This window comes from Siniperca chuatsi, linkage group LG12 (genome assembly GCF_020085105.1).
Source record: "Siniperca chuatsi isolate FFG_IHB_CAS linkage group LG12, ASM2008510v1, whole genome shotgun sequence".
Classification (NCBI taxonomy): Eukaryota; Metazoa; Chordata; class Actinopteri; order Centrarchiformes; family Sinipercidae; genus Siniperca; species Siniperca chuatsi.
Genome location: NC_058053.1, coordinates 13,692,708 through 13,711,585, shown reverse-complemented (window position 1 = coordinate 13,711,585; position 18,878 = coordinate 13,692,708). Strand labels below are relative to the sequence as shown.

General features: G+C 39.1%; 1 protein-coding gene across 9 annotated transcripts in view; it reads right to left on the bottom strand.

Moving 5' to 3' along the window:
* tanc1b (tetratricopeptide repeat, ankyrin repeat and coiled-coil containing 1b) overlaps positions 1 to 18,878 on the bottom strand; it is a 110,884-nt gene that overhangs the window by 5,345 nt on the left and 86,661 nt on the right. For all 9 annotated transcript variants that reach the window (XM_044218049.1, XM_044218051.1, XM_044218043.1 and 6 more), the window contains 12 exons: positions 17,541 to 17,772; positions 16,389 to 16,555; positions 13,884 to 14,491; positions 12,138 to 12,246; positions 11,734 to 11,856; positions 8,567 to 8,803; positions 8,176 to 8,361; positions 7,346 to 7,424; positions 1,180 to 1,313; positions 888 to 1,011; positions 615 to 790; positions 275 to 407 (listed from right to left, as the gene is read on the bottom strand). In XM_044218049.1, the coding sequence (XP_044073984.1) occupies positions 275 to 407; positions 615 to 790; positions 888 to 1,011; positions 1,180 to 1,313; positions 7,346 to 7,424; positions 8,176 to 8,361; positions 8,567 to 8,803; positions 11,734 to 11,856; positions 12,138 to 12,246; positions 13,884 to 14,491; positions 16,389 to 16,555; positions 17,541 to 17,772 (2,308 nt within the window). The remainder of the gene's footprint in view (positions 1 to 274; positions 408 to 614; positions 791 to 887; positions 1,012 to 1,179; positions 1,314 to 7,345; positions 7,425 to 8,175; positions 8,362 to 8,566; positions 8,804 to 11,733; positions 11,857 to 12,137; positions 12,247 to 13,883; positions 14,492 to 16,388; positions 16,556 to 17,540; positions 17,773 to 18,878) is intronic.

Below are 18,878 nucleotides of genomic sequence, written 5' to 3'. Positions count from 1 at the left end.
TATTCTTAGTACCATGAGATACTGAGCAAGACAGAAACAAGCTCAATATAGAGACGAAACAAAACACTTTGAGTCTCAGTGTTTACTGAGACGTGAAAGAACTCCGCAGACCACGGACAGTTTCTAGAGATCACAAGAGTAACGGCTGACTAAGTGGTGTTTTACAAACTAACTGACAGCACTGAGTATTTGCACACAAAGCTACATGCATGTACAGTGGATAATAAATAAACTAGTCATAGGGTTTAAAAAAAAAAAAAAGCAGTGTGCTTACCCAGCTTGGCCCCTTTCTTCAGCAGAGTCACCACCACTGACGTGTTCCGACAGCCTATGGCCCTGTCCAGAGGCCTCATCCCACTGTAGTCCACATGCTCTATCACTGCTCCTCTTTCCACCAAATATTGGACCTACATGAGAGCACCAACAGTTAAAAACACTGTGTTGACAGTCTGAGAGCTGAGCTAATGCAGAACGGTATCTATTCAATAATGGCACAGAGATGCTCTCAGTTATGGCTAAATGAAGTGTGGGGTGTTTTTGTGCATGTGGCTGTGAGTTAACCGGTGGTGTGTGTATTTGGATGTTTTCAACAAACCTAAACTAATTTCACTTACAATCTCTGCATCCCCGTAGAAGGCAGCGAGGTCCAGAGGAGTTCGTCCGTTTTTGTCCGTGTGGTCGATGACCGCACCTTTCTCCACCAAAAACTGCACTACGTTCTTATGTCCTTTTAAACATGCCCAGCTCAGGGGTGTCAGTCCCTCCTTGTCCATCGAAGTCAAAGATGCACCTTTGAGACAAACAATAGTCATTAAACACTTCATATTAAACATACCATATGCTAATGGTGGATGTTCTGTGATGGTGGTGATGTTGTTGTAGCTCACCTTTAGAAAGCAGAAACTCTACGGTGCTCAGGTGACCCTCACAGGCAGCCACCATGAGTAGGGTCCTGCCCTGCTTGTCACTGATGTTAATGTCAGCACCGTGCTGCAACAGCAGCTCTGCGATCTAAGAAACAGAAGAAAACAGTCAAGAGAACAGATATCAAACACATCCAGGCGCACAGAGCTCACACAAAACTTCAGTTTGTTCATTTAGCAGAGACCATGACCCTGTGAACAAAACCTATACTGTACAACAACAAAATAGCCAAAAGAGCCACTCAGCATGTCTCACCTGCCAGTGTCCCTGTCTGACGCCGCAGAAGAGAGGAGACACCCCCCGCCGGTTGAACTGCTGCACCACTGCCCCCTGCTCCAACAGGAAGCTGCATACCTCCATCTTCCCCCGGCCTGCTGCTGCCGTCAAAGCTAAAGAGAGGAGAGAGGAGGGGAGACACAAACACAGACGTTACGATTGATGTAGGTCTGACTTCTTTTTTTTTTTATTGCATAAAGGAACAACTTAAGGTAAGGATACAGTACAGTGGTGAGATAAGAGTGGAATTTAAACCATCCCTCTTAACAACACTAAGCCAGAGAGGACACTGTATAGAAAGAAGATTAGTGAACGCGATAACATTTACAGTACACAGAGACTTATGCTGCAACATCCCGGCACTTTAGTAACCCACAAGTATGTAGATAAAGGAAGATATAAAGGCTCAGATAAAAATAGTGTTTGCAATCCCAGAATCCCTCATATTCTTCAAAGAGCAAAGATGAGTAGAGAAATGCAGACTAATGTTTTGTGGTAATTGAGTTTAAAAACAGACAATTATGTTATGCTTATTAAGAACACATTAAATTCCTTCCTCAAGCTCCCTGAGTCTTGTACAGAGAGATGAGAACTGAGTCTTTTTATGCATCAGCAGACAAACATTAGACAACAAAGTCAAGCAATTCTGTTAACACCCATTCTGGTTTATTTTGTACATTTTTCAGATCACAATTAACTGGAATTAACTGAGTAATTCATTTTTAACATAAAGAAAAAACAAATATTAATTTGTGCATGTATTCGGGTCTGTGAAGAAAACAAAGACAGATTCTTGAAATGGTCGATGCTTACAGTTAGTATGGCAGCAGATGGGCCGGTCTTAAATGAGAGCTGGTTGTCAAAACGGAGTGAGATCCACCTTAAGAATCAGAACAGCTTGGCTCTCACATTCACCTCTGAGATTTAAGGTGCCGCTGAGCCTCCATATCTGACTGACATCATCCATCTGGATGAACAGCCATCAGAGCCAAACAACCCCACCCTCCATCTGCTCAAAATATGGATACCCTCACACACAGCTCAGTAAAGAACAATGACTCTGAGCAGTTAAACTTAGGCTCTGCTTGTGCTCCAGGGAGCAACATGAGCAGCACCTGAGATGGTCCTCTGTTACAATAAACATACTCTCAACAGCTGTGCAGTTTGTTGATGTTCGAAAGTGACGCCTGTTTTTACATAACTAATTTTAAACTTGGAAGTTTTCCACGCTTAGTACCATTCCCATATCCTCATGCCAAGTTAATAGCATTAATAAGTAATCTCACAAACACTTTGTTCTGAATACAAGAACATTACAGCATTCCTGCTCTTCAGAGGAGCTCCTTCTTCTAACTTCATTTATTGTTTCAGTTTGACTTGCTGCTACAGTATTATCAATAAAGTCTTGTCTTATTTGATCTTATCCTATGTTTTGTAAGCTATTTGTCAGCATTGTCTCAAGTCTGCACTGTCTATTCCTCTAGCCCACCTACACAGCTGCCTTGAAGAGGAGACTCTAAATCACTGTCTGATAAAACTATGGAAACGTATACGAGACTATATTCAATTGATAATGTAAACTTGAAAATTAAATTCCACAATAGAATTATAATTTTCCACGTATGTGTTATTTGAGTAAAAATTAAAATGAAATAATCCAATTTGCATTTCCACATACTCATATGGGCGTTCTATGACATATTAAAATTAAAATGGAAAAGCTGTCTGACATTTTATTTTCAAAGTCGTACAGTGGACAATATTCAAATTTGAAAATGTAATATAAACAATGTAACCTGACTTTCCATTTATGCAAGCAATATTTGAGTCAAAATGAAAATGAAAACTGCTGTACAGTGAACAATATTCAAATGCAATGAGCAAAACAGCGCCCCCAGTCTATTGCATTTACATGTCACCAAGCTTTTTCGGATCTAAATGAAAATGAAAACTGCATTTGACATTTTATTTTTTTAAAGACTTAAAGCTCCTGTGCTAGCAGTGTAAACATCATCCCTCAGCCAGTGCTCTGAGCTCCCAGTCCGGGCAGAGTCAGCTAATAGGATCACTAACTAGTTAAGCAGCAGTGAGCGGTTACTTTAGCACACAAGTAAAGCTATCTGTCCACCTTGAAACACCGTAAATCACCGAGAGTTGAGGCAGAGCAGCTGGAGGACATCAGAGGGAAAATCAGATAATTTTTTTAATCTCTGTAATGTTGCAAATGGAGCTGCTGTGATGCAAGAAACATTTCAGACTCGATATGACAAAGTATCATCATCATAAACTAGTTTCACCAAAATCAGTGAAAACAGTTATAAAAGTTATGTGTTTTTGTACAGTAATCTGTGATGCTCAGCCTCCAGAAATTCTGCGGAGTCTTATTGTTTTTTAAAACTTAATTCTTGTCTCAATTGTGGTCTGATAAACAGTAAATTCATCAAATTCTCATATCGCTAGTTTCATCAAAATCAGTGAATACAGTTTTTGTTGTGTTTTTGTATAGTTATCCAGTAGTCAGTGAGGCCTGGCCGCCTTCTCGCCTTTCTGCCATAAGTGGACTACGTACATGAGCAAAGCAGCAGATGTTAAAGCTAGTACTTTGCTAGTCCTAACTGAAGACCCGCCTTGAGGAGAGCACTGACTGATTGTATTTTCATGTTGACCCCAAAAGAGCGTGGTGACATGTGAATGTAAAGACTGGGGGCGCTGTTTCAATGCAAATTGGATTATTGCATTTTCATTTTAACTCCAATAACACATACATGTGTGGAAAATTATAATTCTATTACATTTTAAAGTTTACATTATCATTTGAATATAGTCCCCTATACGCTTCCATATAAAACCGATTTACAAAGTAAATACATACTAATATCCTTATCCACCACCCCTTCACCACCAGGCTGGAGAAAAACAAGACACACCAACAACAACCTAGAGGTTGTGGCCTGGCATTTTAACTAAAGCTTTGCAGATAAACCACCTGGAACACTGACAAAAGCTCTAAGTAATAATTTCCAACCATAGTTTGGGATTTTTCAATTTGTCCTTGCTACTGTTATAGTTGCCTAAGCTATTCTCTGGGTAAAATTCATAAACAACTCAATTAAGTATGATTCAATAATTGACAAAATGTCCATTTCAAAAGGTTGCAGGCAATTTATAAAAGCCAACACTGAGACATTGACTGTTATTTGTAAAATGGCAAGTTTGCTTTGCCTCTACCTCTGTGAACAAAATTTTAATTCTATTGTCTGAAAAGTTTATTTTTTGCATTTAACTGCTCCACATAGACAGTGGTCATAGACATTAATGACAAGAAATTACCAAAATTCCCTGCAGCTCATTAAGGGGAGCATTTATTTATGTATGTATGATATTTGACTTCCTGTTTACAACCATGATAGTTTGGATAAAGAATTTTGTCTACAAAACGCTGATGAATAAAGCTCATAGAGAAATATCTTCTCATCAGAAAACACAGTGTTGGTTTCAGCGCACACAGTAAAAAATGCAGGTGTTTGTCTCTTGAGGTGAGAATAAAGAGCATCTTTTCCCCAGGCACCTGAGCAAACCCACAAATAGCTGCCTGGGTTAGCTCGTGCTGTGCTCTTATTATACAGTATGAACACTTGCACTCTTTGTACATATGAAAGAAAATAATGGCAGAGCCTTGTCATGGGAGAGAAATAAACGCTCAATTCCAAAATGATTTTAAATCCTAACTATAATAAAAGAAATATGGTATAATTTAAATGGATTATTGCCATGACAACTGACAAGAATAATATACAGAGAAGTACCCACTGGCTACTACATTTGTCAGAGGATGTTATATATTTATTTACTTTTTATGATGCCTAACAAAATGGCCGAGAATGAGCTATACTTATCTGTGCATACTGGACTATGGGGTAGACAAACGACTAAATATATCATAAAAGGATATATGATTTTCAAAAGATTGCACTTTTGCAGCACAAGAATGTGTTGGTCTTTGACTTGAGCCAATCCTGCTGCTGTGTGTTCACCACAATGAGAAAGATTCTGTGCAGTTAAATTACCTTTCTTTGCATAACGGGGAAGAGGTTTGCATCCTAAGAGGGGATTTTAAAAGATGGAGCTTGCACAGATGTGCAATCCAATCTGCCTCTATTTAAACACAGGAGTCAGTGGGCTTATTTGCATAGAGATGTAATATTCCATTGAATTTTAAATATGAAATAAATTTTCACAGAGACAGGTTGTTATCGGAGAATTGTTTCGGAGACAACGATGAATGACCAGTTTTAAAGGGGATATTTCAGGGGCTTTGTCGGTTTTGGTATTCTCTGCATTAGAGTGCCGGCTGCTACCAGGTTGGATTATTAAATCTGTACGCTGAATGGCAGAAAAGAAATTTGATGTGAAACTGAAATTTAATATATCACTCAGTGCTAATCATTTCTGTTGTTTGCATCCAGCCAACATGAGCTGTGTCATTTTTACTGTCTGTAGTGAACTCCTCTACAATGCTGCATCTCTACCTGTAATACACCACTAAATATTAATTTTATGGTTGCAGAAAATGCCTCGACCCAGTGGACAAAAATCAACATTATAGTCGTAATTGTGTTTACTAACGTATTTTCCCTGAATGCAGATGAGCCTCGTATTAAATGAGTTTTGCTATAGCTCAGCGCCTTTCTATTGCTACCTGTGATATTTCATTACTTTAGAAGACATGCCAAGAGGGTGCTGGCTGAGATTTAATATCCACTTTGTAAATGGAGCTGAGAGGTAAATAATGCAGCAGCTACAGGTGGCTCCAATGTTTATGAGAGTATGATTATTATTATTCACAGCAACAGTCATGTCCAAAGTACCCTGGGCTGGCAGCTAGGCTACATATCAAGTTTAGTAATACGACCCAAAGCTTTGGACAAATGTATTATGTTTTCAACAACAAGAGGGCAGGTGTTTCGACTGCACCAGAACGCAGATTGTAGTCATATGAGTGGAAAGAGAACAGCAGTTCCATATATATAATAATATTTCAGAGGGACGACTCTTTGTCCCAAGACTGTAATAAGGTCAGAAGTCCTGCAGTCATTTAGCAGGGCACAAGCACCAGTAAACCACACTGTGGACACCCTCTCCACTAACAGGCTGACCTACATTCCTGTAGCACCAAACTTTTACAGCTGAATCCCGCTGGCTTACAAGTGAGACAGACACAAAGAGACTATTATTAAAATTCTCCTTTTTTATCTATTCTAGTATGATTGTGCACAAAAAAAGCATCAAACACCGTTGTCAAATAAGAAGGGGTGCGATTTGAACATTTATAGCTTTGGATCACTAAACTCAGAGCAAAAACTTATGTTGAAGATTAGAAACATTTCAAATGTGTGCAACATTTCAAAACCTTTACACTGAAAATCATAAGAAATACTGCAGCTCTAACACTGTGTGTCTGAAGCTTACATAATGCATCAGAAAGATTTTTAGTACTTAAACTGGTAACCAGAAAACAAAGCACATGTGCTAATAAATATTCTTATGACCACTTCTTGGTGTACATTGACAATGACTGTAATGTACAGCTACATACAGTACATTTATCAGCACATCACCTCTGCAATGGCTAAAAAACTGCAAGATGCCTGGACCCTTCCAGAGGGTGTAATTCCTGTCAAACTAAATATCACTCTCTACTACTTTGTTCAGCTTTTATGTAACCAGTTTTACACCTGACAGCCACCTCCTGCAGGCGATTAACAACAGCCACTGTCCACAACATCTACTCCTGATTGGCAAACTCTGTCTCACACTTTCTGTCATCACTCAACTTTAATCAGGCAGAAGCACAAACTTAGCAGCAGTCCCAAAAACCTTCTCAGAAAAAAATGCTTCAGCTAATATCAACAGCTAAATGTAAACATTAAAATCTAAAATCTTGGATCAATTAATAAAATATAAATGCACACACATTTGGGATGAGTGACGTCTACATCATACAGAGAGCTTTACTGTGCAGAAGAGAGATACAAGACCCTCTACTGCAGCATGCAATCACAGCAGCGAGGTCCAGAATGCTAAAACAGCAGGTGATAATGATACAAGAGAGCCACGTAATGCAAAAAGATGGATGAAAACATACCTGTCTCTCCCCACAGAGTGTCGTGGCTATCAATTTGCACAGCATGCTCATTATTCAACTCCAGCAAGCCCCTCACAACCTGCCAAAAAAGAAACTTTGATTAATGGCAAACTGTTTCAGCATAAGATATCAAATAAACCTTCATATACAACATGCTAATTTTGTAGCAGAATAACAAAAAATATGGGATATGGGAATAATGGGATACTGCTTACTGCCTGAGCAAATTATTATAAATGAATCACAGCAGACTAGAGAACCACTAGTCTCTAAATCACTGTATGAGGTTATGTGTTCAATCTGATTAATACTTTGACTTAAACAGGGTCTACTTCAACATGTGGGTTGACAGCTTAGCTTAGCCCAGTTCTGTTATTCTATGCCGGCCTTGGGATCCCATTCCCAACTAATGAGAAAGCCAAAATAAACCTTGAGCCTGCAGCACACCTGGGCAGCTGAAGGCACTGCACTGTGATCGATCCCTGACTGCTGCTTCCAGACACACAAGGCCGAATAACACTTAAAACTTTAAGGCATCAACACTGAGAACAAGATGTGCTCAGATTTGATCTATTGTTCCCTCTGCTCTCTGAAATTTTTTGTGGAAGGTTGTTGTGAAAACACACAGGAAATAATAGGTGTTGTGCTGTTGTAAAGTACAGAAAAACCTTCACAATTCAAATTTTCTTTCAAATGCATCTCTTTTTGTAGTGAGTTACAATTTCATAATGAGGACAGTTTCTTTATCATATCCTCAGGTTCATTAATTGTTTTTAATGTGTAGGGGGACTGGTGAGGGTTGACTGTGTGTGCATGTGTGTCAGTCGGACCTGTGTGTGTCCCATGCTGGAGGCTGCTATCAAAGCCTGCTGCAGAGCTTTGTTCTTCAGAGCGCAGTCCTGCTGCTGCCCCTCAGCACTCCATTCTAGCTCGAGCAGGTACTGGATAATCTCAGGGTGTCCTCGGAGAGCAGCATGAACCAGCACACACTGGCCACTCTTGTCTACATTATCAACCTGGTAGAAATACAACAAGGTTAGTTTTATTGCAACGAAACATAGGACATGTGCCCAACACCTGGGGTGAATGTACTGTATATTTAAATAGCTTTAAGTTATGTGCTGCATTAATGCGGCTGAGGAAGGTCTGTGCAGGTCGACATGGCTTTTCTAACTCATCTTTATTTATAGAACTAGAGGGTTAAAAAGGTAGGCTCCTCACCTTGGCCCCCCTCTTGCAGAGCAGCATGACTAGTCCCAAGTGTCCTGCAGCGGCTGAGAAGCAGAGGGGGTTCATGCCATTTTCAGACACCACGTCTACGCTGGCCCCAAACTCAAGCAGCAGGGAGGCAATTTCCTGGTGACCAAGGTGGCACTGGACGCAAAGCACTGGCGCGTTGTTCAGGACCTCTGTACGGTAATTCACGTTTGCCCCACCCAGTATCAGCAGACGGCTCACCTGATTGTACAAATGAAAATGCAAACAGAGACAGCTGGTTTGGAACAATGTTATCAAAGTGTTACCATCTGTGCACTTGTATTATCTGCAAAGTATTCCATTTTATTGCATTTATAAGCCCTCTTATGTAAAAAGATAATAAAATAATAATAAAAGATGTCTTTAATGTTTCCTTTTATCTAAATTAAAGATTAATATAACTGCCAAAATGAGGAAACTAAAGACTGACACCAACATGCTGCCATGCTGTAATTTCAAGCTGAAAAATGTGACTGTATTTAACCAAGTCAAGTCAATTTTAACTATATAGCTCAATATCATAAATCACAAATTTGCCTTAAGGGACTTTCAGATCTGTACAGTATACAACAACCTATGTCCTTAGACCCTAGATTCAGATAATGAAGCCCCCCCCCACACCGAAATTGAAGAAACCTCTGGAAGAGCACCAGAGGAGGGGAACCAGGATGGACAGACATGCAATGGATGTCGTATGTACAGAATAGACCAAAATAGCATAATTATGGAAAATCAGGATGACAAATTTTTAGATACGTTGTAAACATTTATGAAGAATATTATCTGGGAGGATCATGTGAATCCTTATACATTATTCTTAATTATTCTTAAAATGTCTCTAAAGTACCTTCAAAGGTAGAAAACATTTATTCCACACTATCTGACAACATTACATAAGGGCATTACAGATATCTTTAGAAAAAACGGGATCTTGACTAGAATTGAAAGTAAAGTTGAACAATACACAGCATGAGTTAATAGTAATAATGCAAGTGCAACAAGATGTGGAGATTAAACAATTTTCTAAGCCCACACATTTTTCCAATGATCTATGAACACAATGGTCAATGACTAAATTAAACAGCAGCAGAATCTAAATCTAAGAATCTAAGATACTTCTGATTTTCCCCTTGTAATTCATTTCGATACAAAAGCTCATAAAGCTTCAGCCTAATCATGAGATTTTTCTCCAAGCAAAGGTCAGACACCAAATGAAGTGGTCACATTCTACTGAATCCAATTATTAAGTGTGTTATTCTCTTGCATAATGAGGAAATCAATAATAAATGCTTAGTCAAACAGAATCACAGAGCCAAATGAGTATCCGACAACAGGAAATGAAATTATTATTATTTGTTGGATCCACTGTGGAGTAAATTAACAGCGATTCTTGGTTTTTCCCAGAGGACAGACCAAGGTCATTCTGTAAATGTCTCTTTGAGTGATGTTACACTTACACACAATTACTCGCAAATAGACAATGACAACAAGTGATGGAACACCACTGAAACACACAGAAAAAGTAGGATAATTTAGCTTCAAGCCAGAATACATCAGTGCAACATAATGGCCTTTCCAGGAAAGGCTAACAATTTTCTCCCTCTCATAACCAAACTGGAAGGTACACAGGCAGTTCTCTTAATTTAAAATAATATTATGTTAGAAGTTTAACAAGCTCTACTACTTTTGTTTATCAAATTAGTGATATGAAAATGCACCTTCAACAAATCATAAATAGACTATCTGAGGAGTCAAAAGTTAAATAGTTTATATTCATAGTAAAAAAAAAGTTTATCCTTATATGACTTTCTGTCCCTCATTCATCTTGTGCTGACCTTTTAACTCACATTTCCTATTTTCATCCTGGCACTCATTTCATCAATATCTACTTCCCAATTTCCTGCAAAGCTTTTTAATTTTCTGTGTTACTTATATGAGAATAAGAATGCCTGGGTAATATCTGATACATAAATGGCTAATCAATGTGTGAAATAAGCAAATGACAAGATATAAATGATATTACACTTGGCCAAAGATGCACACTAAATGTACCTGCCTTTTTCAAATAACTTCTTTTATTTTCTTCTTGTGTTCAAATAAGCTGTTGGCATCCAATGTGATCCTGCCAACCATTGTTAATTAACTAACGTAACATTGTCTTTTATCGCAGACGAACTCTTTTCATTTGCTCTAGGCTATATTCATTGCTAACATGAGACACACACACACACACACGCACCCTAGATCTATCATTGTCATGAACATACTGAGACATGTTCTTATCATTATCATATAAGAAACAAATAAAACGGGACATATTGCAAGAAATACAAGAAATGTCAAAAGAGGGCAATGTGAGTAAAATGTGAATTATTGTGAAATGTTATGAGAAAATGGGAAATGTGAGGAAAACAGCAAATGCTTTGTGGGCTAAACAGAAAATGGATAAAAGAGCTAGGACTAATAAAACAGAAAAAATTATGACAGTTTGGAGGTGAAGGAGAAAAGTTTTTATATTTTTACAATTAATTTAAATAATGTAACTCACACTAATTATTCGTGTATTCATTTACATTTCTACCTGACTGTTAATGGCATTGCTTTGCCATGGATCGAGGAACTGGCAAGAAACCAGATGCATCAGTGTAGGCTGATGATCTTTACACTGCTTTTCATGGTGGTTTCCATTGTCAGTCTGTGCTGAGCTCACACTCAGCGCCATAAGTACGTGTAAGGAACAGAGGGTGACATCTAAAATAATTCACAACTTAACTGCCATCTGTGGAATTACAAAAGCATTTAGGGAGGACATTTGAGCACGTCAGATGTCACTCATAATACTTTGTATGCTAATCATAATGAAGTGTGATTTAAGAGTTTTAGAAAATTTATTTGGGCCGTTAAGTGTAGATTGTCACCATGCCATTTGTGTTTGTAATTTTGGGCTGCAACTACAGATTTTTTTAATCACCAAGTAATCTATTGATTTTTTTAATTATCAATTAAATTATCATATTTCTAAATTATCATCAATTAATTACCATTTTCATCATCTGAACAGCTAATGACGCTGTTTGTTTCAGGTCCAACTGACACACAAGAGCTGCAGAAGAGCTGGGGAATATCTTTACCTTGATGTTGGGTGTGTAGAGATTCCTCAGGGAGGCCAAGGCTGCAGAAAGGCCATCAGCACTGCAGCTGATCCACAAAGCCTGCAGCACACTGGATGACACACCTGTTTTCTTACTCAGGCCCTGCACACACACACACACACACACACACACACACACACACACACACACACACACCAATGCATATATGAATGCACAAAGACACAAACACATACGTAAAGTCAATTAAGCTGAACTGCACAAGCTGTCAGTGTTTCTCTTCACATCCCATGGCTTATTTCCCTGGTGAACTAAACTCACACAATACATAAATAAACAGAGAGTGAACACCATGAAATTCCTAGAAGGGATGGATTGCAATCAAAGATGGATGTAGAGTGCATGTGTAGGCTCCATAGCTGTACCTTGAAGATGTGTGCTTTGAGGATGTGGTGTCCCAGCTCCATGGTCTGCTGACGATTCAGTTTCCCCTCTTGGCGGGAAAGCATGAAAGCCATAAGAGCATGGCCAGTCCTGGGTGAGGAAACAACAGAGGGGATACTCAGCTGTAAGGTTAACAAATAGAATGACAACAAAAGACTAGAAGACATAAGTTTTCCTTTTGCTGTGTAAAACTTTACGTTCATAAAATGTTTTTATAATTTTGTCTCATCTGGTCTTCTGCTTCAGGACAAATTTTGGATGGTAATTTTTTGCCATATGTAAATCTACTGATGCATTTGCTGTTCATCTGCTACACTTAACATGAAACTACTTGTTCATTATGGTCATGAAGTGCATTGTCATGGAGAACTATTTTGTTCTGTGCTTTTGTGAATTAGGTATAAATGCCAATACCCCACTGAAGGATGGGGAAGAGTGTAAAACCATTGGGTTCTCCACTCTGTTGTTTTAATTAATGCAGAACTTCATTAAAAGGACATGCATGATTGCAGATCACTTTGATCTGGTTAAAATTCTCTCTATCTGTGCCCAGTCACAGAGAGGCAGTGCTGCAAGCTTTTGTCTGCATGCGCATTCCCTGTGCCAGACTCTGAGCCTTCATTTTTTAATGACGGAGTTGGAAGGCTGTGAATGACGAGAATATAAAGCTTGGCTCTGGTCCATTTAGAGACACAACTGTGGGAGCAGAGGTGATACTGACGAGCAACAGGGAGGAAAAAAAGCAAGCTAAAGTGACGTCATCCGATTTATTAAGTGTGAATGACTGAAGTCTCTAATGTGGGTTTTGGGGCTCCAGAATTACAATTAGGTAGCACTTCTAAAGTAGATAAGCCTGTCTCACAGGGCAAGAAGGGCAGAGCAGGAAACAATGATCATTTTCTGCAGATTGAAGTCTCATCTGCAAATGTATTCCAACTTAAGACAAATACACTGTATATTCACATAACTACATACATTATGTAAAATGTTTAGGCCAACATTTTCGCAAATAAAAAAAGGTATTCGTAGTCTTTAAAATAACTTATTTCCTGAGGACTGATTCAAAGGTCCATTTCTAATATATGTTTTTAGTTAACAGGGACACATTGGTAGGAATACACACTAATAACGTGACTTTTTTTCTGTCTGCAGCAGAGATCTCTGTGTGTCAGTACTGTCCATGCAAATTGTAAAATTGCAAAATTGCAGTTGCAATAGAGCTACAACATTATAAATAGTGGGTTGATTACAATAAATACCTGGAACATCTCAAACTCGAATTTCCTCCCTGACTCAGAAATGAGTCGTGCTACACTTACTAATTACAACATTCTACTTACACAAAGTCCTTCATTTCAGTTTACTTTTCATGCACAAATTCACATATTATTAAGTAATTCAGAACCACAGTGAGAAATAAAAACTTCATGGACAAACAACATGACTATTTCTCAAACATTAAAGTGCTGTCTACGACACAGTCTCAAAATCACTGTAAGGACATTTTGATTAAAAGCCTCCAAAGTTTTTAAAATTGATTTGACTAATGCCATGAAATTATCATCATGACTTAATCTTTCCTACAGACTGTTTGAGGTCTAATTGTGATGCGTTGCAAGAATATTTTCTAGATGCACTTCAGACTTGTCATGCCTGTAATAGTAGTCCACATTCCACAAGGGAGAGCTGCTGAGTCACTGCATTTGCTTACAAAGCAGAGGACTGACCTGGGGTCACAGAGGAAGTCCGTACTCTCTCCATCAGATCTCCACACCAGCCACTCTCTGAAGGAGGGGTGGCAAAACATGCGTGTCTTGTCCCGCCGTTTGATGAGGAAGCATGAGAGCAACTCCATGCGTTGTTGGAAGTCCTCCCATTGCAGCTCCCCTTGGATGAAGCTGGCGTTGATAGCCTGGAACAGCTGTTCGTCAGTCATGGGGTGCAGTGAGGCAAGTGCCACATTGAGGATGGGCAGTGAGCGCTCAAAGGCCGAATTGGTCATGAACTTCATGTTGCACTGTAACTGGTAGAGCTCAGCCAGCGAGACGGGCACGACTTTGTAGCTGGCACTCTTGATCACCAGGTGGCCTCTTTCGAACAGATCCAGGGTGAGTTTGAGATACAGGTAGGAACCCTGGCTGCGTGAGATCAGGTGGCTACTAAGCTTACCAACTGTGATTGGGTCAGCCTTGCCATTCAGGCTAATATTGTTCATGATATCCTTGCTGCCATTGATGCGGTACTGGATATACGCATTGAGGTCGTTGCTTATCTCTTTGTTGTCGGAAAAGTCATCCAGGGAGATCTTGGAAAAGGGCAGAAGGCTGGTGATCTCCTATGGAAGAGACAAGGTACAGACAGTGACATATTAGAAGTTATATTTGACTAGCTATGATGCCTAATATCCTTCTCATTGCAAATTAGCCTATATTAATGAGAAAATGTACCAATCAAATCTTAATACCTGAATAACAATTAAGTCATTTTCTAGTTAGTCTGCAATATAAACTGTATTCCTTATTACCACAACAGATAAATAGAAGAATTATGGCCAAAAGCATTCACATCCTGAGACCTGCCATTTGAATAAATTCTGCTTATGTGCGTTTACTATCAGGACTGTCTTTAAGCAGCAGGGGAGCAAACATACTGAGCTATCAGGCCAAAGCAGACACTCGTTACTGTTGGAAATGTGGCTATGAGAAAAACAAGACTGGGAAAGTCAGTATTAGGAGGCAGGAGATGGATGGGGGGGGGACAGTAACACTTCTAGCAGAGGTCTGAGCCAGAGCTCACATTTCAATCTATGTCCTGGGGGTTGGGGAAATCAATGCACCTTAATCTTCCAATCCTCTGCCTGTCTGAGGCTAGAGAAACATTGCCTCAGTGAGATAACACTTCCCTCTTCCATGACAAGGTACAGCAAACAGACACACAAACACATGTATCCACACATGCACAGAGCCACTGAAACACACTGATAATAATCCACGAGGTGGGTGAAGTGTAAGCAACACCTCACAGATATTAGTCTCACAAGCAAAGGCCAATATCCCTTCCTCCTTGGTAAAATCCTATTTGTTTGTGCAAAACAATACTGTGACACTTTCATGACACTTCTACATACAAATATGATGCTGTGGTTGCAAACTGAGTAGTATTTTTTCATAGCTTCAATTGAAGAAAGAGTATAATGTGGCCTTTCCATTGCTATACGAATGATTTGTCCTTTTGATCTACTACCTACTCGAACAATGTGACATGCGAAACTGACTAGCGAGTTCAGAGGTTGTGACACAAATTCCCTTCAATTAAAAAAACTGCTTCACTGTGTCAATCACAGCCCACCTACATTCACTTTCACAGAAATGTTTTAAGCAAATTGCATTGTGTGCAGTCAACTGAGATGTCCAAAAAAATCTTTCCACACCATAAACTGATCCTGACGAATTAATAGAGGCGAATACATAAGAGCTGAATACAAAATGTCAGTTTTACAATATATTGATTTAGCACATCCAGAGAACCTTGCCATGAACCGAATACTAATTCTGGCTCACAGTTGCAGGATAAAAACGAATGGGGTGAAATTGGTTTGTAGTGCATTGCATACTGATGGGCACTACCTCGGCCTGGCTTCTGCCTGAGCATTAATAACTGAAGTTCTGGATGTCAGTCAGTCAGCTATCACAATATTATCCCAGGTTTAGCGCTTTGTCCCAGCAAAGACAATCAGCTGTCATGTGGCTCATGTCAAACCCTCAGCTATCGCCAGTGTGACTTCAACACAGGTCCAGCACATCTCTGCAACTGGTCAACCTAGTGTCACTTTCTCTCCAAGCTAGTCAGCGCAAAGTGACTGACTGCTCCTTCCTTGCCATGCAGTCTTGATTCCGGGGTCAGTGATATTTATATTCCTTCTTGAATGTTCCTGGATATGCTTGACAAAAATGACTGTAGAGAGTAGAGTATGACAAGGAAAAGCAGCTCAGAAAAACCTTTCACCTCTCACACTTGTCAAAATCTAGAGTGTTTGATAAGTATCAAGAAGTGACAGCAGATTGGACTTGGACTGGTTTGTTACATTCTACAATCGTAGAAATTAGCTAACCTACTGTAATAAGATGATTTTAACTCTGTCTTAACACAAGCAGGTTCATTTGAAATCTTGAATGAGTCTGAATGATGACGATTCATTCTGTCATATTCCATATGAATGAGCTCTTCCTTACCACTAAATTGACTCGGACAGTTACCACCAGTTTAAGCCAGGGGGGGAACTTGGCAATGATCTTAGTGATAAAGGAGGCAATGGTATCTCCATAGTCAGGCTTATGGAACTCGGCTTCGTTCAGCCCATCTATCAAGATGATGTGGTCCTCCTCTGGAATCTTCCGCTCTGGAAACATACACACAATAACCAACAAAGGTCAGATGATGTGCAGTGAAGTACAGCATATAACAGTATTAGCTTATCTAAACTGCCCCGTGGTGATTGTGCAGAGAGGAGCTTTGTTTCAATTCAGTAACTACACCCTCTCTCTCAGTGGTGCGGTGAGAGTGAGTGGGAAGGGCTTTTACTTAGATTCGTCAACTACACAGCCACTGCTCCCACTTCACTCCCTACTAAAGTGTCAAGTTAAATTTGTTTTGTAAAGAAAACAGTTAATACTTTCAGTGGCAGTTGGTTGAGTTACAGGAAAAAAAAAAAAACTTTCCCTGATTCTTTGATATTATCATAAGCTTGTAATGGACTTATTTAACATTCCTATAATGTTTACATGCTGAAGTGTCTCTTTATGACACAGCAAAGTAAATTAACACTTCAGTTACATTACATTAAAGTTATTTGGCAGACATTTTTGTCCAAACTTACATTTTATCCCAGGCATTTTATCCCATACACTTGGAACAATTTGGGGTTCAGTGCCTTGCTCAAGGACATGTAAACATGCATCAATACATCCATAATAGGTAGGGAGTAGTTAGAAAGGGATAGACGAGGACAGTGCAAAGACGTGTGTGAGGCAAGCAGGGCTATAAATTGCCCTGCTTCTGATGTTATTCTAGCTCTCAAGTTGGTTTATTTTATCAATTGGGGCATAGATATCCGTTGTAACACCAATCATGTTTTTGTAAAATCTAACAGAGGTTTCAGATGGCCCACAAAACGATTGACACTATAACTTAGTGTCGGTTGTCATTTAGAAACCTTATAAATAAGTACAGTTCTGCCAAGGGTAAGTGCTGTGCCATCTACAGAATGTTTTCTATACTATACATTTCCTGGAGTACTGTGGAGCAACATGTGGCTATTTAAGAATAAAACAATAAATGAACAAACTGAGTCAAAACAGAAGACACATACAAACATGGTGTTTTACCTTTACGAAGGTTGGCTAGTGGCTCAAGGACCCCCCTCCGGAAAGCAGCCATGGGGTCCTGGACACAGGAGCGCAGACTGAGCATGCTCTGGAGATGGGGCTCTTTCAGCAACAGCTCCCGGTAAGCACTGAGCTGGTGTGCTCTGCACAGCAGGGCAGCAATACTATGTACAAACTCTGGTACCAGACAAGTGTACGTGTTATCCGCCTGGCAGTAGTGATATGCCACCACCTGGAACACAAAGGGAGAAAAACAGACAAAGGCAGGGTTATTTCATACTTAAGAAGAATTAAAAACATGTTATAGTAATGAATGAAGAGTGTAAATTAATTAAATATGGAAAGCTGGGAACATTCAATAACCTCAAAGCATTTGCCAGCAGCCTTGTTGACTAAAAACCAAATTCTGTGGATACAGCGTTACAGTCTGATGTCTTTCTATATTCATAGCCTCTATAAAGCCACATACTGTATTATCTCTTCAACCAAGTTGAGAACATCACTTTATCCACCCTAGACCACATAGAAGGGATAATGAAGTAAGTGGGCAATGGCTGACCACCTCAGATAAACTCTACTATAAAAAGGAACCAGTGTATCCCAGGTGGAGTTCTAAAAGAAGAGTCGTCTGTGTCTCAACCATCTCAATTGTGAAGCCAAAACATCACTTTTGGGTAGCTGAGTCCATCTTTATATACAGTCTATGGTCTGAAAGGGTTGTTGCAGTGTTCAAAGGAAGTCTGATTTAAAGGGAAAAGGATGTACAGGGATGGGGAATAAGGAAAGAGAGATGCCCTGGGGATGTATGACTTTGTTCTAATTACAGTCCTATATATATACACAGTACATACACACACACACACACACACACACACACACACATATATATATACACATATACATCTATATATATATATATATATATATATATACACATATACATCTATATATATATATATATATATATATATATATATATATATATACATACACATACATACATACATGTACACACACATACACATATATATACATGTACACACACATACACATATATATACATATACACATATATATACATACATATATATATATATACATATACACATATATATATACATATATACATATATATACATATATACACATATATACACATATATACATATATATATATATACATATATATATATATATATACATATATATATATATAAAAACTTTGTCCTTCACCCTCCGCGGGTGGTCTCATCCTTCGAGCTCGGGTCCTCTACCAGAGGCCTGGGAGCTTGAGGGTTCTGCGCAGTATCTTTGCTGTTCCCAGTACTGCACTCTTCT